The 27,020-nt window shown below is 40.9% G+C and overlaps 2 protein-coding genes across 5 annotated transcripts; one reads left to right on the top strand and one right to left on the bottom strand.

The window, feature by feature from the left end:
* The first annotated feature begins 118 nt into the window (after positions 1–118).
* Positions 119–12,365, top strand: prrt1 (proline-rich transmembrane protein 1). Of its 3 annotated transcripts, none has more exons than XM_085262412.1 (4): positions 119–564; positions 3,596–3,933; positions 6,745–6,936; positions 9,368–12,365. In XM_085262412.1, the coding sequence occupies exons 1-4, from the start codon at positions 546–548 to the stop codon at positions 9,542–9,544; spliced, it is 726 nt and encodes a 241-aa protein (XP_085118538.1). In that variant the 5' UTR covers positions 119–545; the 3' UTR covers positions 9,545–12,365. The 3 variants fall into 3 exon arrangements, with proteins under 3 accessions (XP_085118538.1, XP_085118539.1, XP_085118540.1); XM_085262413.1 differs by lacking the exon at positions 119–564 and adding an exon at positions 1,734–2,148; XM_085262414.1 differs by lacking the exon at positions 119–564 and adding an exon at positions 2,214–2,366.
* A 2,713-nt stretch (positions 12,366–15,078) lies between these two features.
* Positions 15,079–26,429, bottom strand: tmem268 (transmembrane protein 268). Of its 2 annotated transcripts, none has more exons than XM_085262973.1 (9): positions 26,268–26,429; positions 23,479–23,617; positions 19,892–19,986; positions 19,708–19,815; positions 18,216–18,368; positions 18,019–18,096; positions 17,484–17,573; positions 17,094–17,300; positions 15,079–15,973 (listed from the first exon to the last, which is right to left on the bottom strand). In XM_085262973.1, the coding sequence occupies exons 2-9, from the start codon at positions 23,609–23,611 to the stop codon at positions 15,812–15,814; spliced, it is 1,026 nt and encodes a 341-aa protein (XP_085119099.1). In that variant the 5' UTR covers positions 23,612–23,617; positions 26,268–26,429; the 3' UTR covers positions 15,079–15,811. The 2 variants fall into 2 exon arrangements, with proteins under 2 accessions (XP_085119099.1, XP_085119098.1); XM_085262972.1 differs by having other exon boundaries at positions 18,019–18,129.
* Positions 26,430–27,020: the final 591 nt, after the last annotated feature.

Consider the following 27,020-nt stretch of genomic DNA (forward strand, 5'->3'; position numbering starts at 1 on the left):
TTTGTTTGTTTGTTTGCATGGGTCTATTCTTCTGGGTTTCTTAACTACAAATCTGTCATCATGTGAGGACAAGATGTGTGAGGGAGGGCGGTGAGAGAGATCCATCCAATTCAGAGACTGCCTCGTTTGTTGAGCTGTAATGGGATGTTCCAGCCTGCTGCCTGTGCGCGCTGCCCGAGTCCGAGCTGTCGCTTTAAGACAGCGATAGCTTTGTGTCTCATTAATTCAATGTACAGCGACGCGTTAGCGGAGAAACATTATTAGACTGCCCTGCGCGCACAGAGAGGAGAGGAGAGGAGGGGGAGCTGAACGGAGCTGTGCGCGGTGACAGAGCCGGGTTTAAAGCAACAAAGGAAGAAGAAAAAACACCTCAAGTTGTTACTGCCGCTAAAGAAATAAAGATGAAAACATCCTGAGGATGGGCTGCACCCGTTTGGATTAAAAGTCTGCATCATCGCGCACTTGAAGGAGGATTTTCACCACCAACTGGAGTAAAGGAAAAAAAATAGATCCGATCAAAGGAGGCGGACAGAAGATCTGAAAGCATGTCGTCAGAAAAGCACGGTGAGGCGTTTTAATTGTCTGAAGCACGAAGGCAGATCCAGGGCATCGGCCTATATATATGTGTGTGTGTTTTGGTTTTTTCTAGTTTGCTGTCATCTGCGCTTTTCCCAGCTGCCCCCTTGTCAACCTCTCCATCCGCTTTTGCTTCTGCTGTGTCTACAAGATGATGCACCGCTGTGTGGGTGCAGCTTTGGTGGGGGTTGGAAAAAATAACCGCAGGGCCGTGGAGACTTTAAACTAATATCATCAGACTTTCTGTGTGTATCTGCTGAATTTATTTCTTTTACATTTAGTTTATTTTCATGTTCAGATTTTCTTCACTGAAGTGAGCTTTCACATCCTTCCTGGACTCCCTGTTCCCTATTTTTCCTCCCCTCTGTTATATATGTCTCACATCATTACGCACGGGCCTACGTACATCTCTCCTGACTATAGACAGGATGTGGGTGTCCTTTGCGCGTGCACGCCTTTAACAACCATTTATTTCTCGTGAACCCGAGCCTCTCTTCCACAGACACACACACACTTTAATCCCTCCACTTTCTAATATTTTAGAATTTGAAGCACCAGTTACTGATGTTGCTGGTGAACTGCATCTTTCCTCTTAAAAATATTCAAATAAACAGTAAAACAAAGTAGACGATGACACCTGATCTTGCCTCAGGAGGTGTGAAGAGCATAATGTGGAGCCGGCTGTAAACGTGACCGCTGTCTTGTGCTTTAATCAGATCTGAGAGGCTATAATTAAACAATGGATGGACATCTGCTGATGCTCAGAAGACACTCATGGGAATGCAAAACCATTAAAATACAGCAGGGACGTTAATGTGTTCAGCTAAATGGATGTACAGGTATTAGTTAACTGTTCCAAGCTTCTAAGTAGCAAATGCCTCAAGAAGAGAGTATTACAGGCATTTTGCTGATGACAGACGGACTCGGTTTTAGTTCTAACTCGAGGGCAGCATCACATTCAGGTGTGCCACTGCCACAGCTCTGTGCATGCTTCTGGGTGAATCATCAAACATTTCCCACAGCTCAAAATGTCTCAGGTTGTAACTCAACAGAGAAAATCAATATTTCTGATTAGGTGTGTTTGACGGCTTCTGGTCAGTAAAATCTGCAGCTGTGGGCGCTGCAGATTGACTGCGACCTTAAAGGGACACTTTACCCCAAATCAGACATATCCTACCTCGGGCCTTAACCTGTTGTTTATTGATCTCAGCTGTTTTTAGTGTGACTTTTTATGATATCGGCACCAAACCAGCTCAGAAATGCTCACTTTACTTGGAATAAAATGCAACCAAGTGGAAGATAGATGGATGCTACAGATTCAACTGTTTTATGTCCCAGTGATCACTGAGATTAAGGCAAATTTAAACTTTGCTGGCCAAGCAAGAGTCCAGGGATGTTTCAAGATGGCTGCTGAGCTGTGAGACGTTACAGCTGATCTGAGAGAGGAAGCCATGAATGTTTAAATGCCGTCACTCTGTCACAGCCTCGCCTGGACAGGCTGACACTTTCATGCAGCTGGATGGAGTAGTTTGGGAGTTTCCGCATGAAACTGCTCACATCAAGATTTTCTTTGTGAGTAACCTGGTCATTATTTCTGTGAAGAGGTGCTGCTGCTGGGTTTTTCCCAATATAAGCTTTTTTTTTTAACATGTTGAGCACCACAAGGCAGTACTTTACTTCCATTATATCCAAGAGAAGAGGAGCATTTCTGCACCTGATCCCTTAAAAAACTGGACAGCACGTGCCAAAACAACTGAGATGGATGAATTAGATCTACATTTGATTTTGAGGTGAACTGTCCCTTTAATGTTTAAGCATTACAGTTTAATGGAAAGGGGAAAAAATCAATATATATTTGATTAAAAGACTATTGATCTATAATGATGGCTAGAATTGGATCAGTAGCAGACAACTTGCTTAAGACAGTGATCTATTCCTGCACAGAATTCAAACATTAAGGCAGAAAATGGAAGAGATTTAATTAAAAAGAAACATTATCATTATTTATTCAGTGAAATAACAGAAGAAAATGTGTATTTTAGCTTAAATCTGTTGTTGAAGTGATGACAAAACACTGCACGTGATTGCATTTTGCAGAGTAATGACGAGCGATTAAATTAACTACTCGGCTTGAGTGTTCCCACAGTTTTATTTCTCTCATCTGGATGCAGGTCGTTGCGCTATTAAGATCTTTATCATAAAGAAGAAAATAATGTGACGTCTCATGTTATTTTATATGGAATTCAAGTTATAATTGCCAAAGATGCTGCGCACACACACACACTCTGATATATTTTCTGCTCATCACGTGATGACCTTTCAAAGGTGTCTTCCTCCTCGCGCTCGCTCCTTTCCCCTCTGTCTCTTTCTGGTCCACTTCCTGCTTGTGACAGGGTTGGGGCCTCTTACGTAAAACCGGTCCCCCGAGCGCACAAGTCGTCATCCCTCATCACCCAGCTTCTCTCCCGCTCGCTGACACTGCCTCCTGCTCTCCTTCTTCATGTCTCATCAAATCCTCCCTCTTCTATTCCTCCAACCCTCTCAGTTGTTTTCAGTGTTAAGCAAACACAAAGGGAGCAGAGGTGTGAGCATTAAAGTGTTCAGACGTCCAGAAGCAGACAGATGCTTCGGGACGTGTTTCTCGACACCTGAAATGCCAAATTTCTGCTGCTAATAAACTTCTTTGTGAAGGATAAGCAGAGAAAAAGGCCTTTCTTCTCAGTGAAAATGCCAATCACTGTCATCATTAGCCTGCGCAGGTTGGAAATGTCAGGCTTTGTAGCTGCTTTTTTAAGTCTTGCTGAAGAGCTGTGCTCCGTGTAATTGTTTTTTTTCTCTCCTCCTCGGCAGTGAAATAAGACATATTAGAGCCAACATGCAAACACACGTGTAGCCGTGCTCGAGTTAGATAACACGCTCTCGCTCTTACATCTGTTTCTTTTATTGTTCTTCCTCTGCCTTGTCTATTTCTGACTGCTCACCTACCTTTCCTCATCTTTCCTCCCTCTTCCACTCTCAGGGCTCGATGACTCTGGCCGTCAGACCATGCAGCCTCCTCCGTACCTGCCCGGCCCACAGGACCCCAACATGCCCCAGCACCCCAACATGCCTCCCGCGCCGGGCACCCAGCCCAACTACCCTCCTCCGCCTCCTCCTCCGGGTTCAGAGGGATACCTCCAAGAAACTCAGTTCCAGTGTGCCCCGATGGGGCCTCCGGGAGCCCCGCAGGGCTACACTGTCCAGACCCAGGCTCCGGGAGGCACCATGGCGCACCCTCCTGTGGGATACCTCCACCCGGGCTACCCGCTTCAGCTGCAGCCGTGCACAGCTTACGTTCCCGTCTACCCCATGGCATCGGTGAGTGAGACACAGCCTTGAAAGATTTCACAGCTCTGGCAGCAGGCTGCAGCAGAATTAAACCTCCACACTTCTTTCCGGCTCGTTTAAAATTGTCCATAATTCACTCCTCAGTAAGATCCACTAAATGTCATTCGATGCTTATTATGCAGGGAATCAAACGTTCTTCTGTTATCTCAGGGGCTTGTCTCTATCTTCAGAGAAAATGCGCATTTTGTGAAGTAATTTGCTCATTTTCTGCTTCGTTTGTGGCACCTGCTGTTGCGTCAATTAGCTGGACATTTATTAATCAAACGATGTCTCTTTTTACCCCACATAATCAGCAATAAATGTCCGGAAAGCTCAGTCAGAAAAAGGAAAATTACAAACCACCTGATTTGTTCCAGTGAGCATGTCTTTATTCATCAGGCTCGTGTCCCACCAGCCCACAAAGAGCCTCTCGTATGATTTTAAATATCTTTAATGATGATGAATGATCATTTTTAATGATTAATGATGCACACAGCAGTGTTTTGAATAAGCTCTTTGGTGTTGCTTTCATTTCATTAATTTTGCAGGGTCAGACAGGGACGTAAACATGCAGGCTAATTCTGCACGTTGTTGCATTATTAGGCTGAAGTAATTTGCATTGATTGTCCTTGTACTTATATAAAGGCATTTTTCAGGCTAGAGGACATGTGGTTTCATTTTTGTGTGCAGCTTTCCAGCAAAAACAGGCTGAGTGTGTTTGTTTGATTCTCATAACAATCGAGATATTTCTCTGAGCTTTGAGCCTGACGGGTGAAATCGGTACTTCGTGGTAAAGTGTGCTTAAAGTGAAAGATCGTCTGGAAGCCACACATAAATTATAATACATGAAAGCTGACGTGTCAGTTAATTAATATCAATGTAATCAGTTAACCCACATTACATAAATTATACTGCTTTTTTTACACTCTAATACATAACTGAGTGCGTCACTGAGGTGGAATATAAATGCTAATACAATATTCGTACATTAGAGGAGCCGTAAGTTTGAAAAATGAGTCACAGAGCAGCAGTTCAAGCCAGTAAAATTAATTGATTTGGCTGATTTTAAATCAATTCATATACAAAACAGCAACAACAAAAAAGAAAGCAAATCTTTTGTTGCTGAACGTCATTGTAAAGCTTTTTTTTTTAAATAATTTGTGCACAAATCCTTCATAAACAAGACAATTAGATTTTAAGAGAAGCTAATTTTGCATAAAGAGATCCATATTTTTTCTTTGGGCTTTGCTGCTGCTTTTGCACAGACACACGATCAGCAGGAATAACTGGCTGCGCAGGAGATGTCCTTCACAACAGACGATGCCGATGCGTAAGAGCATCTTATGACACTCAAGCTCGGATCTGGGTTGCAAAATACTGTGAAATCATTAGAGGAGCATTATTCCAAATTATCAAGACAATAATTTGCGTGCATGAAATTAAAAATGTCCCCACAAGGGACATCAGGGGCTCTGCAGAACAAAGGAAGTGCAGCACAGCTGTAAACTAACAATATAGTTGATGACTGCAGGGAGGAACTAAAACATGTGCAGCACTAAATAAGTTTAAACTGAAGTTAAAGGCCAGTACTTGTAGGTGGAGGAGGGTTGAAGGACAAGTAGAGCTGCTTCTCTCTGTATTGTTCAGTTTCTACTGTTTTTCTGAGGCTCATTTTTCAAAAATAAAACATAAATTTCATAAATTTAGCATCTCTGACAGATGGGGATATTTGAGGGGTCAGAGGATGATAAATATTAAATCTTTTCCTGTTTTTCTAATTCTGCAGCAGAGTTTTACCTCTCCAGGTCTCATCTCACTGTCCTGGGAGCTTCGGAGTATTCTAATATATTAATAACAGCAATGACAGGAATGAGACCATTTGAGCAGACGACATAAATCCTTGGTTGAACTATTAAGCTTCAACATCATGTATTATAAAGACCAATCTGTACTCTTTGCCCATTCATTGTTGCTGGAGAACACAGTGGATTTTTGAACTACAGCCACACGTTCGTCCACGTTAATAGATCAAACAATTTATATTTTACCCTGAACTAACATCAAAGTTGTAAAACGAGGCCTCGGAAAGAGACTGTGAATCATCAGACATCTGAAAGTGCAGCTGTCCAGCTTCCCGTCGGTAATTTCTTAAAAGCAGCGTGGGTTTGAATGCGAGGAGAATAATATCGAGAGCAAAATCTGCACTGCAGCACAAAATCACAAAATCCTTTTCCTTTTTTTTCTTTTTTTTAAGTGTATTTCTGTCTGGCCTGCTGAGCTGATAAACATGCACAGCTCAAGCAGAGCGAATTGTGATGCGTTTCTTGCATCTAATTGAAAAAAAACCCCAAGTACTGAACATAATTTTTAATCCCGACAGGCTGAAAGCGGCACTGCACTCTGATATCTCGTCTCACAGCTAATGGTAATTACAGATATGACTGTACGGTGCAGTGCAGTCACGTTTCAGCTCCGCAGGTGGTTTAAAATAAAGCTAAAATTGTCCACTTGGCATAGAGAGCTAATGTTCAGTGCCTCCGCGCCACGATTAGGTCGCCTCCAACGTCTCGTCCAACTGTGAGAAATTCATTTAAATTAAAAATGAGACAATCAAAAATCCGAATGCCCCCTCTGACACCAGCGATCCTAGCAGGCTCTGCTTCCTGCTGCCCGGCTGCTGTGCCCTTCTTCACTCACATTAGCGTGTTCCTCTGTGTTTTGGTGTGGAAAGAGCTTTGCAAGCTGCTGGACTGTTTTAAAAGCACCGCTCTCCATCTTCTCCTCCTCTCTCTCTCTGTTCAGGGTCAGCCCTACATGCCGGCTGGAGGAACTCACCCGGGGATCCCACCGGGCCAGATTCACCCCATGCAAATGCCACCGAGCATCACCCTAATGGACCGCCGACCGCCGCACGACTACCTGCCCATCGCAGTGCTCACCACCGTCTGCTGCTTCTGGCCAACAGGCATCATTGCGATCATCAAAGCAGTGCAGGTTAATGCTGCTTCATAGTCTCCTTTTCATCTGTGGCTTTCATATCGATATAATATCACCTTTACAGATGACTTTGCGATGAATTTTCACTTTAAAGCCATTTTATTTGCAGACGCAGACGCTCCCATTTAAAATGATAAATGATAGAAATCCTGCAGTTTTTCTTGTCGTCCTGTAAAATAAGACAAAAACTTTCAGTGACTTAAAGCTCTTTCTTTGCACGTTAAAACAAGACTCTATAAAATCAATATTTAAGAGAATATTTTACTTCCAGTAATTTCTCAATAATTTCTCGAAATAGCCGAGCCGTGTGGTTCTCAGTAAACAGAACAGGTATCTTTCTTACATTTAAATGTTTCATATTATCATACAAATTGTAATATTTGATAAGCAGAGAAAATACAAAATGACGTTTTTAAATTATGATTTTATTGATTGAGGGATAAAAAGCTATCCAAATTTATTTACATGCCCTACAGTTTTTGAAAGTTGAGTTAAATTTTAGCTAGCCTTCCTGAAGAAGGATAAAAGATCTCAAAAAGTAACACATTATGCCACAGTCTGAAGAAACACACCTGAGAAACAAAGTCACTGACATCTATCAGTCTGGAATGGGTTACAAAGCCATTTCAAATGTTTTGGGACTCCAGTGAACCACGGTGAGAGCCAGTGTATACAAATGGAGTAACAGGAGTGTCCAGCCTACCTAAATTACTCCAAAAGCAAATCGACGAATCATCCAGGAGGTCACAAAAGAACCAGAACAACATCTAAAGAGCTGCAGGCCTCACTTTTCTCAGTTAAGGTCAGAGTTCAACAGTAAGAAAGAGACTGGACAAAAATGGGAGAGTAACATGGTAGGGTGCTGGTCTGGGGCTGGGTTGCCTCTTCTGGACTCTGGGCTTGCTGTAATTGATCAAACTGCTGTCTACCAGAAAATCTTGAAAATCATCAGTTTACACCCTGAAGCTCAAGTTTACTTCGGTTATGCAGCATGAGCCAAAACAACCCAGAAAGTTCACCTCTGAATAGCTCAGAAATAAACAAAATGAAGGTTTTGGAATGGCTGAGTCAAAGTCTGGATTTAAAACGATTGACATGCTTTGGCATGACCTTAAACGGGCTGTTTGTGGTGGAAAACGCTTCGATCTGGATCAGCAGAACTACATCATTGTGTGAAAAATCTGTGGTACATCTACTGCGGTGGTCCTGTGGGAGGTAATTGTCAAGTAGGTGTCGATTATGCCGCTAGCTGTTTGTTGAGCTTCGCTTCACCTTATTCACGTCACTGAATTGGACCTCTGAACTGTGTTTACGGTAGTTTTAAAAATGGACTTGTACCTTTATGCGATTAATTTTAAGGACCACCAAAAAAAACCCTGGATTTCACTTTTACCAACTCGCTACTACTGAAATATGTCACTGCAGGTTTCCAAAAAATAAAACGGCAAAGGCAGTTAAGCAAAAGGGTGCCTACATCCATCTTTTATCTACAGTTTGTAGGGGATGTGTCACTTGTTGCTCTCTTGTGTATTTTCAGTAGTTTTTAGGGCAACACTGGAGCCCTTAGTCGCAGAAGAATGAGATACTTCACACTTTGTGACACTACAAATGAGAAAACTAAATTATCTCAAGCCTTAACATATATTTTGGAAAGCAACTCTTGTAAAATGGCACATATATAAAGGTTTTCAGGCAAAATTATTTTATCTTTATCTTTTTAATGGGTTGTGAATTAAAAAAAAAAAAAAAAAGCCTTCCAGCTGCATGTGACTGTCAGGAAAGATCATTCATCCCTTGACTGTTTGTGTCAAAACAGGCTGTGGCTCTTTCTTCCTGCCAAGATAGGATCTGAAATACAGAAAACGACGTGGCTATGAATTTACCGACTGCAAACCAGGAGCCAGTATTTTGTGATTCATAATCATACAAAAAAAAAAAAAAAACAGATGGAAGATGTTACTTTGTGGATTCACTGATGTCACCTCTACATAATCTGCATCAGCAGGCGCAGTTTTTTTTTTTTTTTTTAAATGCTGTTTTTCTGTGCAGGTGGTGTAAAGTTAGAGCTCCGTCTGGTGACTTTCATACTTTTATGTTGCTCTGTTGTTTATCTAATGGCAGACTGTGCTGACCAACACGCACTCAACAGACCACATCATTACATAACTGCACCATTGTCAGTGCAATGGGACAGAATGGATTTTTTCCTCTGGGCCTGCTCAGCTGGCTGTGCGCTGAGCTGATCTGACAGGGCATGGACCCACCGGTCTGAGCTCTATATGATGTTATAGGGTGTTACTGCACATTCAGCCTGTGCTGCAGTGAAATCGATCCATTCATGCTGTTTCAGACTCTCTCCTGCTCCCACTCGTGTATCTGCTTGTTGCGTAACACATTTTCGAATTTCTCCTCCCTCCTTCTCACTTAGGTGCGTACGGCGATAGCCAGAGGGGACATGGTGACGGCGGAAATAGCCTCCCGCGAGGCGCGCAACTTCTCCTTCATCAGTCTGGCGGTTGGCATCGCCTCCATTGTGCTGTGCACCATCCTCACCGTGGTAGTCATCATAGCATCGCAGCACCACGATGACGACTGGGAGCCGTAACTCCACTATTAAGTCCTGCTGGGAAATCATGGCCTGTATTAGCTAGCTAACTCTCAATCATTATGAGGATGTAGAAGCATTAAAAAAAATGCACTCAAAACTGCTGCTGGCCCTCTGCATACAGCCACACACACACAGCTCTGACCTAACCTGCCGCCATCACACACTCACAACCAACCACAGCTGTCGTCCAAATGCAAACAGCTGTCAAACGAGGCCCAGCTTTGCTGTTATCACAGCGGCCGCTTAATATTTACACCTAGATATGAGCTGCAGGAGGGAAACAAAGCTCCTTGCATTAACAATTCATGTGATGCTGATTAATTTATACGTCCTTCACTGATGTGTTTGGATGAGAGGATAGGCCGCTGTGTGTGTGTGTTACATATTTTAGCAGCAAAATTGACCAAGTGGCGACCCCCACGGTTGATGAAATTTCAGATGCCTCATTTAAAAAAAAAAGGTTTATTTAGCTTATTTAAGTCTCGCTGGTGCAGATATACATGTGTTCTCTTCTTTATGCGTGCCATGTGGAAGCAGTGCTGATTTGCAGTGTAGAAGTGTCAGAGGGGATAGTCGATGTACATTTATAACATGCCAAATGCAGACTGGACTGACCAATCAGAGTATATATTTCTGTTTATGTATTATATCAACACTTATCTGTTTAAAATGATACTATATGAACTATGTGTTATTTATTTATAATCTGAAATTTATTCATTTATCCAGTATTTACCCATGCATAGACTTTGTCTGCTATAATTTGCAGTATATCGCTGTTTTATTGAATTTGTCGGACTGATTGAATTGGCCTGAATTTGATATCTTACCACTATGATATTGCACTTTGTAGTAACAGGACGAGATGATGCAGCTGCTTACATTTATAGTTTTTACAGTGCATGAATATAAATCTAAGCTAATGGGCTTTGAGTGCAAAAAAAAAAATGCTGCTGCTTTTGGGAACATTTCCCTGTAATAAATGTGTGCTGAAGTATTTTTCAAGATGTCAACGAAGCTACTGTCAAAACAAGAAAAGGAGACAACTTAGATGATAAGTCTTTAAATATTAGGTTTGCGAATATAGCATTTTAGAAGTGTGTTAGCCTTTTTTGTGTTGCACATCTCTTGCTATTTAATCTTTAAAACACTTTTTATGAGACTTAGTGAAAAATTAGAAGAATGAGGCAACATAATCCTGCATGTCATCCTCAGTTTGCTTCCATTTCTCTTAAATACTAAGGCTAGAAGTGTGGCTCCTTTAATTTTATCTACAGAGTTTGTTTTCATGCAATTCTGTGGCTCCACCGTTACTGTGTAAACTATAAAGTCAGGTTTCCGGGGTGGTAAAATGAATGTTTCTAGTGTGAGAGAGAGGAAAACTTAATGCCTGTGTTCTATTGTAGCACTTTCAGCTCTATCATATTACCTTAGATGAACCTATGACTCTCTCATACTCTCTTTCTCCTCTTAGGAGTTATTGGACCTATTAACATATCTCTGTTGATCCCTAGGACGACAATATTCCAAAAAAAAAAGTTTTATAAAAATATTAACACAATAGGGAAAGTTTATAATTTGATAATTACCTAACAGTTTTAATATTATTATTTATATATTGTTTAACACATTGAAAAACATTTATATTGATATTTTTAATCTGAGACAGGAATTTAACCCACAATAATTACTTATTTTACAAATCCCATGTTATTCAATCCTTTTAGGTACATTTTATTTATTCTGTTGCATGTAAAATATAAGTAACAGGAATAAAACAATAACAATTTGAAGCTGGAACAAAAAAGAACACTAAACCTAAACAGGCTGCTAATCGCTAACACTGTCGTTGTTTTGAAACTGCTTTAACAAGTTAAGATTAAAAATGCTATGTGACTCCCAAACATGTTAGAGGAGTTGTGTTTCAGCATTTAAAATGGATCAGCATTTTAGAGAATGAAATATCTTTCCTGTAGAGAGTTTTACTACCTGTGGCCTTGAGATATTAGCTTAGCTAGCTTAGCATAAAACCTGGAAAAGAGCGGGAAACTGCTAGCTATGTCCAATTGTTTCAAAATCTGCCTTTAAGCATCTCTAAATTTATTTTTACACTTTCTTCTTGTATTATATATAGTAAATAGATGTAATGTTCTAAGTATTAAGCTTTAGAGATGCTAATAAGTGTATTTTTTATTATATTTTGGACTTAGCTAAATTAGCTCCCCCTCAGTGCTAAAATATGAGCGTCAGTATTCTCATCTCATCTTGTCTCATTCTCTGCAGGAGAGCTAAATAAATGTGTCTCCCAAAATGTCAAAGTAGTTTCTAAGCAGGAATAAAAATAAAATTTTCCTCTTAAGACTCACATTTTCTTTTTCCCAGTGCAAATACAAGCCCAGTCAGTATGGTGACACTGAATTAAAATCAGTGTTAAATGAAACACAGGGCTGTTTAGTATTATAATTGCACAGAAGGCTCTGGCAGTGAGTGTGCTGACTGAATGGAGTCACTCCTAGTTTGTCTGCTGCTCGGCTGCATCTTCGTATGCAATCCTTTCTGATGGGATGAACTGCAGCTGTTGGCGCTACAGCTGGGATGTGTGTTCCTTATTTCCTTTTCATTTCTCTGTTTTGTTTTTCGGCTTGTAAATGCAGCGGGTTGCTTGTTCAAAGAGCCAAAAATTACCGTGTACATGTGGTTCTCTTGGGGTTTATTATTTTAATTATGTTCATGGCTGTGCTGCACATGCATTGGTTGTTTCTGACTTCAGTTGTTTGAGTAATGAATAAAACAATAATTTTGAGCTGTGAACAAGAAATCGACGAAGACAGCGTCTCATTCTTTGGGTCTGTTTTTCACCTCTCCATCCTCTCGGTCTCTATGGCATCTCCTCTCTCCCTCATCACTAGGATGCTATTTATAGTTGCCCCGGTTTTCTGCCTCTCTCTGTCTCTTTTTTCCTTCCTCTGTCAGAACATGGACTACAGTGTCTCTTGCTATCTTCTGTTTAATCACAGGATGTGCTGCAGGTTTTGGGCTCTGCACATTAAAATTAATAAACCTTCCTTAACTGTTTTACTGTATAAACATGTAAAATCATATCACATCGGTCACTTTCATGTTGTTTCCTGGCCATCTTTTTTTTTTTGCCTCTTTGGTCCGGAATGGATGAAAAAAAGACTCATTATCAAACCCACAGTTATCGAAAACACGATTAATAATTATAAATGGATCTTTTCCCCTCTGGAACCACCACAAGGTTGATTTCACTCCCTTTCCACACCATTAAGTCTTTGGACAGTATTTTTTTGTCGTTTTGTCACCACAGTGGACGTTAAATCCTAGAATCAAGATGTGATTGAAGTGCAGACTTTCAGCTTTAGGTCAAAGGGTTTAACTGAGCTATTTTCATATGTTCAAAAGTAAATGGACAAATGACTGACAAACAGTTTAAAGGCCAGGCGAGACCTGAGTTCAAGTGACTTACAAATAAAAATATTTAGCATTAAAGCATTACTGACCAAGGTTGTTAGCATTAGGTGATCCACCCTCTCAATTCAATTCAATTCAGTTTTATTTATATAGCACCAAATCACAATAATGGTTGCCTCAAGGTGCTTTATATTGTAAGCTAAAGACAATTATGGTCACTTTAGGTTCCAAACAAGCAACAACTGTTGTTGTAAATAAAAGTAAAAGCACGAAAAAAGTGAAAGCAGTGTCTGTATGTGAGTTTTGGGGACCCCTGAGCTCTCAGTGTATATACAGTCCTGTGGTTCCCCTTAGTTGCTGTCTGAACCAGTATGCTTCTGGGTTTCCCCGACTTTACTTTCAACCTGAATAGTGCAGATCTCAAAGCAGATTTCAGCTCCTTCATTTCACTAACCTGACCGCGAGAAACCAAAAGAGTTACAGACTTGGAGAATGAGTGGGTGAAAAGGAGGGCTGTGACTGAAACGCACCATCTGCTGGCATAAAATAAAGACTTAGATGAGTTAGTGAATGGATCAGAAGTAAGCTAACATTTAAAATGAACTGAATAGAATGAACAATTTACCCAAGAAAATAAGTACATTGCATGCCCTCATTATCTAGTGGGGACTTATTCAATTAGTTCCTTTCTCTTGAGACCAGAAAGTAACGTAAGTCACCCAAATATTTTATCACCTCCCCTTTTGTTGTTCCTTCCCAGACTTATGCGTTCTTTCCCGTCAGTTTCTGTGTTCATGAACTGCTTTTATGTACATATGTCTGTCAGGCCCCCCTCACATAAAGTCCCTAAATAGTCCTCATTTGAAGATTTCTTACATTTTAGAAAACAGGTCACTTTTTTCCAGTGGTAGTTTCCATGCCTTTTTATTTGTTCACTGGTCCGTTTCTTTTCTTCAATAACACTACTATAATTAATTGCGCACATAGTTATTGATATTGCACCAGTTTAAAAATGTGTATTTATTGTTTGTTTATTGATCTCAGCATAGGCTATTTGAATTCCAGACCTTACATCTTCCCTCCATGCAATTCATCTATTCTGAGAATCTTGCACTGATTTCACATTTTATGAAAATTATTCATGTAAAGCCTGAAAGCCTTGGAGGGTTTATTAAAGTCTCTCATGAATTTAAAATAAGGAATTAAATATCAGTTTTCATATGTGAGTTTTAATTAGTATCATTTTTGTTAGCGCTAGCATTTTTGTGCAATTTATTACCCAAAGTTTGGTATACTTTATTTCTTTTAGTGATCTTTTATTACAGGTTTGTCACTTTGCATTTGAAACCTCTTCTATATTGCTTTTTTGCATATAAGAATCATTAAAATCTGTGGTATTGCCTCTTTAAATGGTGCGAGGTCTCTGTCCAACAGAAAAGAGGTTGGAGGGAAAAGGTGGGAGTCGAGCCAGCCCGTGTGTGCAGGATCACAGATGGTCGTTTAGCCTCCTGAGGAGAGCCGGTGTCTCTGAGATCGTTTAACTTGGCCTCACGCTGCACGCCTCTCTCCTCTATCACACGGTCCCAGCTTCCCCCCCGTGTCGGCCACGCTGGCTGTCTTGCTGTTTGTGTTTGTGTCATCTTGCTGCTCTCTCGCTGGGCTGTCATCCCGGCCCCAACATCAGGACTGATGGGCGACGTCTGGAAATATTTCTGGGAAGTAAAACCGCAGGTGTAGAAGCACAAAACAATATTTTTTTGCCAGGATGAAAAAAACAAAGCTCATTACACACTGACATCACTTTCCCTTCACACATTGTGTCTTTGTCTACAAATCACTCGACAGGCTTAGTGTCCTTGTCTACAACAGCACAATAAGTTTATTCAATCGAATACTGCGCTTGAATGCATTTTAAAGGCAAACATACGTACATATTGCTTCATCATTTTCATTTACTGTTCATCAGTCAGAAGGAGACCTGTCACAGGCAGCCATCGATGTTTTATGACCCTTAAATTTACCCCAAATGCACTTTTTCAAGTTTTTCTACAGTGAATTACATGAAAACACCTAAAAAAAACCATGCAACATACCAGTGCTTGTTTCTGTGTTTTTATTAAAAACTGGGATTTTTGTATCACAATATAAATATTTACCCTCTAAGGTCTAAGCTATCAAAGATGCAAAACTCAATCCCACAAAACTCTTTAAAAAAAAAACGGCAAAATGAGCCTTTTTGATAAAAATATGGATAGGTTTTAATACGTGTGGAATATGTGATTGTCTGGACTTGCAAGAACAATTTAACAATTACTAAAATTACAAAGTGTGATTGCCTAGGGTTGGAGTAATGTAGTGAGACAGAGCAGTAACATAATATGGAAATAGCACAAGTGCCTCAAAACTCTACTTGAGAAAAACGCATATATACATATACTGTGTGTCAAGTCATAATAACCTGTATTTAATATATGTACAAATAATTTAAACAGTAGTAAGCAGTGGCCACGGCTGACTGCCATGCACACGGGAGGACAAACATTGTTTTACAGCAGCTGGACGGACCTGTGTTCTGCAGTGACAGCGTTTGGCAGCGTGCAAATGAGTAAACATCCAGCTGGTGCAAACAGAGCGGGCAAGAAAACAGCAGCTGACATGCAGCAAGAGAGCGATAACCTTAAAACTAAGGAAATGAAGAGTTTGAAGCTCCAAACAAGTCCTTCTGGGAATCAAAATGTTCTTGATCCATAATGCCTCCTGAGAAAAATTCTCCCATATGTCAGTTTGTGTAGTTTCCAGCAGCTCTCTGTGTTTCTGGTTTGCTTTTGGTTGTTATTGAAGGATCTTTGTTTTGATGTACTGACAGAGGCAGATGGGGGCTGTGGTGCAGTGGCTTCTCTGACCTCTGTGGTGTGACGATCCTGAGAGCCTTTCAGACACGAGGAGCTTCACATAAGCCGCACTGTAGGTCATGAGGAGCTGGTAGGCTTTAGCCTGCAAGGATAAAAACAAGGACATAAGCAGATATTGGATGTGTGTGAGAGAAAATGCGAGGTGGGATTGAAACTATCAAAATGCAATCTTAAATGTGCTTTGAAATGATTAGTTAAGCCTTTTCTGCAGGCTACACTTTGAAACAAGGGGCTTATTAAGGTCTCAGTCATATAAACGTAGCCATAAAAACGATCAGATGCTCATTAACTGAAAATACTAGTGCAATGTCTAGTGCAACAGTAATCAGCAGACAGGCGCTGCTGCTCAAATGCACTCGACTGACTGATCATCAGCGAGTCTGAGCACCTGTGGTGGGTAAGTGGGTCAAAGAATGTAAGGCACAAACACTAATATTTCCTAAACCTTTACATGAAAAAACAACAACTTTAAAAACAAATCTAAATAAACATTTTTGCCCTCCTCTTCTTTTGGGTGGCACATTTTTCAGTGACTATTTGATATAAGAAGGAGGTGCTCACCCCACATCCAACTGGCTAGCTGCACGTGTGCTGGAGATGGCTGTACAAGCTACTGAATCATGGCACATACTCAGTTTTTCACTCACTGCTTTTGGCTTAATTTCCGCTGAATAAATAATGACATGGTGTAATACAGTATATTGTGTATTGTTCAGCTGAGGCTCTACCTATTTTTAGAATCTGGCAAGAACCAAGAAAGAACCAGAGAGGGGGGAAAAACACAGTTTGGGTAATGAGCCACTACTGAGCTGTTTTACCCATTCATTTCTTAGAATTTAAGCCCAAGTAGTCGTGCTGACAGATTTCTTTTTATTCACAAAAGCAGCATGTCTTTGTCAAAGAGAAAAACTGACACGTCCTGTTGAAACCGCACTCAGGGATTACATGTGTAGTTAAACTTCTTTGCACTGGTACGGCCCATTTAAGATCAAAGTGAGCTGAATGTGACCCACGATATAAAACAAGCTTGTGAGGTTTGGTAACAGAAGCCATTTTGCTCCTCCAATGAAAAGCAGAACGCTTCAGCTCTGATTTTAGTGCCCCGTGAAGCTGCACACATCTGTGATCAGCCAGATGTGATAGATCTGTTGCTGATATGACTAACGTGGGTCTACTATCGCCCAGACCATCATGTCTCTCACCTGAGAAGGTAAAGCTGCATCGGGGACGAGGCTGTAGTTTTTGGTGGCTGTGGCGTCCTTCTGCTCGTTGGATGATCGGCCGCTGGCTGCGCTGCCATTCTCCAGCAGAGGCGTCTGCTCATCGGAGTCCTGCTCCTCCGCATCTGATTCTCCGGCCGACACTTTGGTCACCAGGACGAAGTGAGACATCTTGCTCTTCAGTTTTTTCTGATGGGAGTTAGACATCGATTTTATCATTTTAAAGACCAAATGTCTGCGTTTGTTTCCTGCGGCAACCTGGAGTTATATTTCTATCGATCTGGAAGGAGGGCAAACAGCGGAGCTCCAGAAAAATCGATGCGGCAGCAGCAGCAGAACAAACCGGGCGACAGATGTACTTGACTCTCTCACCTGAGTGTCAGTCGTCGCAAAGCTGAGCTCCTCTAAAGTTTCAGTCAGCGCCCTCAAACAGGGGGACATGTCCCAATACACGAAGTACAGCTACAGAGAGACACAGAGAGGGGACAGCAGACACGAGCTTCAGTGGACCACTGATGTCTATTAATCACCACATTATTTCATTTTAATAGATCTGTTTAAAGCATGGAAGATGCCCTGCACCACAACATGCAATATTATTACTCCTGTGAACTTTTCCTAAACCTTTATCGTTATCCTGCACACTTTTCCTCCACATCACAATGTTTTCCACTGAGGTCAATTAAAGGTTTTACTTCCTCTCATTGGCCGTTTCCCTTCTGTCTGACTGTTTGCTGTCATTGGTGCTGAATCGTCAGTCATCTCTGTATTTGTGTATTTATCTTTGGCAGGTTGTAAACAAAGAAGGGGGAAATGAATGAAATGGAAGTTGGTAGCCTGAACTGTATGAAACAGCCCATACTCAGCTTCATATTCTGCCAGTTTGAACTGATGTTATCAAACTAACCTTCATGTTTCCGGTGCAGTTTCGCACCCAGTCAGCCACGCCCACCAGCAGCTTGTGTCTCACCAGCATCTCGTTAACCTGGACCAACCGAATATCTAAATTCACGTTGATCTGACACAGAAATGGTTTGTGAATCAGTTCAGGGTCAGACTTGTGTCAAAACTGGCTTTACTGGCATGTCGAAACAGCTGACTTACCTCCTTGTTACTGCAGTGAAGGATGAGGATGACGGCAGTGGTGAGGACGATGGAGATCAGGCTGACGGAGAGACAGAGGACCCAGTAGTCGCTAACGGTGATGTAGAGGTGGAGGGTGGAAAACACCGCACACCACAAAACCACATACAGCACCTGGTGGAAGCAGAGGGGAGGAGGCTTTAGGAGTGTCAGCTGTGAAGCTAAACCATTAAATATTCTGGTTCTCAAAACTGTAGGGCGGACCCACTTGTGAAAATACTGAGTGAAACTAAGCAAATAAGAACGTTGATGTTTTTGCATCTTCGCTGAGCACAAACTCTGCTCGAATTTAAGTCTAGCTGGATTTCACTCTGCCTCTGTGTGACTGGTAATGGAACATTAAAAGGGTGATTTTTACTGTTGTTGTTGATGTTTGTTCAGAGTTATTAATAAAGGATTTCTTATGAAAAACCTCAAATTTACCCAGAACCCACAGAGATGTGTTAATGATGCTTGTTTTGATTGGAATTCCAAACGTATTAGTCTGTTTATTAATTACTAGATAAACATAAAAGAATTAGTAACTACAGTTTTTCACTCAATACTTACAGCCAGAGCAAAAACACTGAAATCATGGCAATTACTCTATTCATGACTCTCAAATGAAAGGACTTCCTGTTTTCTCTGCCATATGTCACCTAAACTACACAACTGTTTCACACAACTCTGCGCAGTCCTGTGCTGGTCTTCCAGGACCGGATGACCCAGCAAATCCAAACATGCAATGGCCAGAGAAAAAAGAACCCCCAAGAGCTACATATCAGAGTCTAAATGTTGCAGAAAAAGACTGAACAAGTGTAGTTTGTTTGTAAGGGTAGCCGGGGGACAGCCTCTTCTAAGCATAGCTTAGGCTTGCAAAGTTGGATCTAAACAAGAAGATTTATTTGTATTGGATATTTAATAAAGAACAATGCTTTTTAATACCGAACTAGTGTAAAGTCAATTGAAATAAAGTAAATGTGGTATACTTTTGATGGATATTTTAATAGATTATAAGTCAAAGCACATAGATAATCACAATAAAATCATTTAGTTAAATAATTTAAAAGTTTCAACTAAAAAAATAAATAAATATTGTTGTTTTGTTTTTTTCGGGATTGTTTGAGAGTACACTGTCTATAAAACCTGAAATCTGTGTAACTTTTCCGCATTTCTTTGTAAGATGTTGTAGCAGCCTTTAAGGGGAATTCCTCTGAACAATGAGCCTGTGAAAACTTCCTGTCTATCCAGTTAGTCAAGACCTTGGAGGTTTGATGAAAGTGCAGAATTTACTCAAACTGATTGATGGAGATCTTTGTCTGTTTTGCTCTCTTTTCTATTTTCACTCTGACTACCAGAAACAGCCTGCACAAGAAAAACATTTCAAAGAAAGAATGAAAACCGAAAGAAAAATATTGAAAACAAACAAAATAAACACAGGAAGTGATAATGGAGAACAGAAAGATCATCATACCGGCGCCATTATAAAATGAAACTGAGCCGAGTTGAAAACCATGTATCTCCTGACCGAGGGGACGTCCAGAGCTGTTTTCAGTGGAGTCTCCATGTCTTCACGTGGAATCTAAAATCGTGAAACAAACAAATTAATTTGGTAAAGATCTCTAACGTGCTGCTGTTCAGTGTGTGCGCGTGTTAACCTGGAAGCCCTCCCTCTCCAGTTTGGCACGGCACCGAAGCAGATTAAAGCTGGGGTACAGCATCGAGCAGCTCGGCACTGACGCCACACACTGACCTGAGAGAAAGACAAGAGTATGGAAATAAAACCTTTGAATCGATTGATTGATTCATTTCATTTCATCCATATACATAAACCAAAAAACATCACAGACCAACACCTGACAGTGTGCATGCGATGAGAATAAGGAAGACCAAAAAGTAATCGTAAAGATCAACTGATTTCAATAGTGAACCTTTGTTAAATGTAGGTCATTAAAACCTCAGTCCACCTCTGGTGTGTTAGTCATCACAAACAACTTTAAGAAAAGTAGCCACAGGATGAGCTGTGGGGTTAAAATATGCACCACAGATTTAGAGCAGGCTTTTTAATCCGAGACCTTTACAGAACATAAATAAAATCTAACACTGTGTAATTTACAAGGAAATGAGGAAACTGTGCTCAGAGGTGAAAATTGCCTTTATGTGTTTCTGGTAAAGCGTGCAGGCTCGAAGCATTCCTGGCACAACAGTCCCAGCACTGGTATGTGGTTCATTATAAGGCGCAGGAGGAATTTCACACTTCAGGTTTGAATAGGCGAGTGCAGAAGCAGTTCCACGAGAGCATAATCCAGGTTTTTTTTGTCCTCGTTTCAAAGAGCGTCTCTGTTAGCTGTAAGAATGATTGTGCTGGTTTAAAATGTGCCATGTGTGATTCAATCATTTGTCACAGGAAACCAAGAATATATGAAAATAAAACATGTCAGCAAGATCAAGTCTGTGTGAAAACTATTTTGGGATCATAATGCCTCCCACACACCGCTTCAAAAGTCTCTTTGGGTGTGGAGCCACTCCAGATGGGGCGTGGACAGTGAGGGGAAAAATAAGGAATGACGTTAGGTTGAAGGATGATGATCACTGCTATTGCACTGAAATAATCTGCACGGTTGTGTGTTGTGTGTGTCGCTGTGTACTGTCACATGGGGGCAGTGTCAGTTTGCCTGTGGGCTACTCTGGTTTGCCTGTTTTTGGATCTTTAGCTGCTGAGGAGACCACAGAAGTTGTGCAGTCAAAAGAACTAGTGAAGTGAAACTCAGTGCTAAAAACAATGAAAACTGCCCACTGCAGTCAGATCTGTGCTGCTTTTTAAAATCTCCGATGCAGTTTTCTTCCTTTGCAAGCCCACTTTATAACCAATCAGCACTGCACCTACAAATAATGTTATTGCTATTGGGCTGTTGAATTCGTGGACTGCATGTAAGCATGTGTTGCATACCCAAAATCTTTCACTCTGTATTTAAAAGCCTGCACAAGGGCACTCAGTGTGGTACCATGATTTCTGTTTTAGTGCTAAAAAGCTTAAAAATGTATTAAGATATCCAAACACACGCGTGTGGATCACAGACTGAAACAGGCCAGAGTCAGAAACAACTTGCAAACAATCCATCCAGAGAGTTCTTGAATTATTGGTTAGATTGACGCAAACAGTCTGTAAGTAAGAACGAGATTTTAACTCGCTTTTTCAACTTTTACACAACTGTTGCATTAATATTTTCTCTGAACTGAAACAGGCACTATAATCATAGTGGAAGGTAGTGTAGGTCTGACTAAAGCACTATGTGGGCAAAACTGCCTACACATTACATCTACAGGTGCTTCTGGACCATGGAAACCTGCGCTATGAAGCTCCCAGCACCCGGTCTCTGTGCTGATGTTAATGCTAGCCGAGGCTTGTAGCTCTGCAGTTATTGAGCCAACACAGAGTTGGCTGCTTTTCCACACTGTCCACTTCAGCAGCGACCGAGCTCTGTAACTTTTTATGCCTGAGTTGCCGTGATCTCTAAAAGCTTCCACTTCTTATCACGTCACATATCACAAATTACAGATGATTGTGGAATATCTAAGAAGGAGGAAATTTCAGGAACTGAGTTGTTGCAGGGGTGGCGTCCTATTACAGCACCACGCTCTGATTTAGTTAACCCATTCCTTCTCAAATGCTTTTAAAGGCAGACTGCATGTTTGGTGCTTGGTCGTATACACCTGAAAACACCTGAATTCAAAGCCCAGTACTTTTCTCCATATAGTGTGTGAGATGAATTACCCAATTTGGCTTTTATTAAATATGATTTATCAGCTTGTTCATGTTATTTGCAACCAATTCAACAGATCAGTTGGTAGAAAACACACAGCTTTGATAATAATCCAGTGCTTTGACAGAACTGGAAATCTAGGCTACTAAAATGAATTCCAAAGATTAAGGTCACACAAACACACACAAAAGAATAAAAAATATTAACATATTTAAAGAGACTGGAGGCAGGCAGTTAGGGAGACAGCTAAAGGATGATAAAAGGCATCACATCTAAGCAAGTCTATAGAAATGAATTTTTAGAAGCTATTTAAAAGAAGCCGTTAATTCTGAAGGATGGTCTCCTCAGAAAGGTCACATCACAGCTGAGGGTTGTCTCTAGATTTGAACCTTTTGAACCACTTAAAAAGCCCCACCTGAAGCCTCAAGCAGGCTCATACAAGGTCAGTTATTCTGCTGCCTCGCTCGGAGGCAGACCCAAACAAGCTTTAAAAAAGCGATCAGTAAACTCTTAGATCAGTTCATCCGTTGAGCCGACAGAGAGAAGCCAGGATGGGGGTGATGTGATGCTGTCTGAAGTATCCAGTAAGATGCCAAGCACCTGCCAGACGGCAGGAAGGTGCAATAATCCAGGCTTAAAAAGTACATAGACGACTTTCTGCAGATCTGAGTGTGAAAGTGTAGCTTTAATTCTATAGATGGTTCTAACTAGGAGAACTTTTTTTAACGTGAGACTCAAACATGAGGCCTGAATTGAAGTGAACACTCATGTTTCTGGCAGCTTTCAAATGCCCAAGAGAAGTTCTCAGTTTGTGGGACTGAACAATAACATTTGTGGTACTTTGTTTCAGAAACTGCTGTGACGTCCAACATTTAACCTCACTGAGGTGGTTTAAAAAAGCAGCTCGGCTTTTAGGTCTCATTAGAAGGTATATCTGCTTGTCCCAGGTGTAGGAATGAAAAGAGAGGTTCGGGAAGCGAATAAATAGAAAATCAAATTGCACCACAGGTAGCACAAGCTGCAGAGGATGAAGGGTTTCCTACACTGTTAAGAATGCTCTCATGACTGTTTTGTATCAGCAAAAAGAAGCAGAAACATCAAAGTAATCCAAATGAATTGATTCAATTATTTCTCTACACCATAGGCCTTAGTAGGCTACACTTTGGCCAGGGTTAGGCACAAAGATTTTGCTATTTATTTATCCTACTTCCTGTTTTATATCTAACAGCTAAACATCCTGATTCATACTGAGACCAGAAGCCTTGTTCCTTCAAACAGACGCAGTAAAAAGGCAATTCATTTCATTAACAAGCTACAAATGTCAACTTGCAAAACAATACTGCCAGTAAATCAGCATAAAAAGCTATATGCCATAAATTCATCTTCCATCAGCAGCTGATCTTTGATGCACAAAAACCGAACTAAGGATGTGATGAATGAAGAGCTGTTTATCAAATACATACAATAAAAAATGCAGTTACCGTTCGACCAGTCAGGTCTGCTGTTGATGCTGTCCCGCGCATGAGGTCTGGAGTACTGAATTTGAACGTCCCCCTCCCTCTCCTCCACTATGTGGCAAACTCCATTGCTGTCCTCCATCATCTCGGGGGTCATTGTGTCCTTAAGAACAAAACAATTAAATTAAAAAAAAAAAAAATCTAAACTGTTAAGCTTAAAAGTTCCTCTGGCTCATGTGATGGCAGAGTCATGCACGATTTTGCAAGAATCACAAGAAGACAGTCAGAAAGAAAATCATGTGCGTGTAAGAGGTTGTGACTGCCAGTATGAATAGCATTGGGAAACTGTTTGGTAAGCCTGGAGAACACATTTGTGAGAAAGCACGTCATGATAAGAGATAAAGTAAAGAGGAATGCATTCATTTATTCTTTTCCTAGTGTATGAGTCCCAACAAAGGGGAACTTCAAGACGGTACACACAAAACCAAAGGAAGTAAAATATTTAGCTACTATCAGTACTGAACTGCGCAGAGAGCTGAGTCATGGGCATGTCAATATATTAGAGAGAAATGACTGGAAAAGTTAAAATCACTTTTGCATTGATTACATACTAGAAGTAACTTGACAAGCACCTGAAAAAAGTGTAGCTGTACTGTTTTACATAAACAGTAGCGCTGCATGGTTTTATGCATGTTGTATATTAGATGCATGTTTGAACTTTTTTACTCTTACATCACCTTGATGATCAGTTACATCAGTCAAATGTTACAAATGCAGCACACAGTCCTCCAACACAGAGAAAAGCATGTATATTAGTCTCTATATGCCAGCCACTCTGTTAGATACACCTGTTCAACTGTTCATTAACACAAAAGTGTAATAAGCCAATCATATGACAGCACCTTTATGCATTTAGGTACATAAACATGGTCTGAAAAATAAAAAAACAAAATCCAGTGAGCAGTACTTCTGGTGGTGAAAATGCCTTGTTCATGTCAGAGGTCAGAGGAGAATGGCAACAGTAATTCAAATCACCAGTGGGTATAACAGGTAAGAGCATTTGAAAATGTAACACGTCAAACCTTGAAGCAGATGGACTACAGCAGCAGAATACCTGTCCTGTCAGCTAAGAACAGGAAACCGAGGCTACATTGTTCACAGGTTTCCCAGTATTGGATGTAAAAAGACTGGACAATATTTCCTGGTCTGATGAATCTCGATTTCTGCTGCCACATTCAGATAGTAGGATCTAAATTTGGTATAAAAAGCGTGGAGCCATCCAATCTCGCATCAAGGATGCATGGTGGATGTGTCATTTCTTTTTACACACTTTGCCCCTTAGTACTAAGTGAGCACAGTTTAAACACCACAGCCTACCAGACTATTGTTGCTGACCATATCCATCCTTTTAACAGTCACAGTGTATCCATCACTTAATGGTTGGATAATGGACCAGTTCACAGAATCCAGAATGGCAGCGCTGAAGATAAAAAGTGAGCCCAGCTAAGTACTAGTAAGGTGTTAAATGCTGATCTGACAGGAGGCTGAGGCCTTTATAGGGTGACTATGTAGCATATAAGGTAAGGTTCTCATTCCATTTCATGTTCATTTCAGCAGTCCATGGATCCCTACATCTTTGCACCACTTGAATAAACTCTATGAGAGCTTTAGGTGCACATGTATAGCTCATGTTTCCCCTAAACTGCAGTATTCTGTAAGTAAACTAAAAGAAACTAAACCCAAAGTCGATCTGTGACCAGTAATTTAAAAAGCTAAAGCTAAAAGCTAAATATGTTAAAGAAACCACAGCCATAACGATAACAGGGACAAAAAAAAAACCTTAAAGAGGCCTTTATCGCTAATAAACACATTTACAGTTAACTGTGAGAAGTCTGCAACCTTGCAGGAAACTTTAACTTCTGCTTTCGGGGATGTGGGCTGTTACTACTGTGCAATACTGATACAATATCTGCTTACGGAGGCAGAACAAATGGGCTGAATTGTTGAGAAATTACATTGTTGTGATTATTTTGGAGTTTTACCAAAATAAAACTCGTTCGTTGCACGCAAACGTGCAAAAATGCCATAGCAGAGAAGCTGTCTCATAAAAGAAGAGGAGACACAGGTTTCTTGTGGACACTACACCTGAACCAGATCCCTCTCCAGCACCAAAACTGACCGTCAAATAAAAGAAAAGTAATGAACTTAAATGTTTTTTAACCAGCTCTCTCTGGCTGTCGTTGGAAACAAAGTTTAGCAGTTAAGTGTGAAATTTAAACTGTCGGTGTCTAACCTATTGAAGTCTAACCTCTTCCTCACTGCTCTCATTCTGACTTTATTTACTTTCATTTTCACTTCCTTGATTGTTAATAAGGTCTAACGTTAGACCTTATTAACAATGCCAGTACTGGCATGGAGACAGTTTATCACTGCCTGCTTACACTGCACCTGCAGATGAGGATGGGGAAGAAAAAGAATGACACATTTCACACATGTGCAGGCAGGCTGTATCTTGCACTCGGTGCATGTTTTTACCACCCAGAGGGCTTTATCAGTAAACACCCAGCTGTTATCTTTACAATGCATCATGTTTTCATGTCCGGTGTTGCAAACTGCACATCCTTTTTGCCTGCTCGTAAACTAAACAGTGTATCCTTAACCTGACGTTAAACTGAAGCCTCGACGATGACAATGGTTGAATATTTTTGCTCCTACGCATTTTTTTTGTGCGCAAAAGTTCCTCTGTAAGTTATTTTGTTTCTCCTGACACCTGTACACGTGAGAGTTCCAAAGCAAGACTAAACATGTCCTACCTGAACTTCAGATGAAACTCCATCAGTTCACCAAAGCTGTCATCTTTGTATTCCCTTTGTCCTTCCTACCATAACTCCTGTTAATCGAGAGAATTACCACATGATGGTCCTACAGACACACACAGAATTGAAGCGTATGCCTCTATCACACGAATGAGTCTCAGCCTCTCTCTCTCTCTTTCTCTCTCTCGCTCTGTTTCTCTCTCTCGTGACTGAGCTCAGCCCAAACTCATGACTGCAGGAATGTGGTTTGTGTGGTGTTCAGCTCAACCTGTCAGCATTAGAAAGAGGCTCATGGCCTTCATGCAGGGACCCGTTGAGAAAAACTAGCTTCATTTTGATATATATATATATATATATATATATATATATATATAAAAACACCCAGCACGCCCCTGCGGGCGGTTTATCCTTCAAGCTCGGGTCCTCTACCAGAGGCCTGGGAGCTTGAGGGTCCTGCGCAGTATCTTAGCTGTTCCCAGGACTGCGCTCTTCTGAACAGAGATCTCCGATGTTGTTCCCGGGATCTGCTGGAGCCACTCGCCTAGCTTGGGAGTCACCGCACCTAGTGCTCCGATTACCACGGGGACCACCGTTACCTTCACCCTCCACATCCTCTAGAGCTCTTCTCTGAGCCCTTGGTATTTCTCCAGCTTCTCGTGTTCCTTCTTCCTGATATTGCTGTCATTCGGAACCGCTACATCGATCACTACGGCCGTCTTCTTCTGTTTGTCTATATATATATATATATAT

The sequence above is a fragment of the Mchenga conophoros genome, linkage group LG22 (assembly GCF_057382185.1).
Source record: "Mchenga conophoros isolate Kocher_MC1m ecotype Shallow Benthic linkage group LG22, M_conophoros_male_GT1.1, whole genome shotgun sequence".
NCBI lineage: Eukaryota > Metazoa > Chordata > Actinopteri > Cichliformes > Cichlidae > Mchenga > Mchenga conophoros.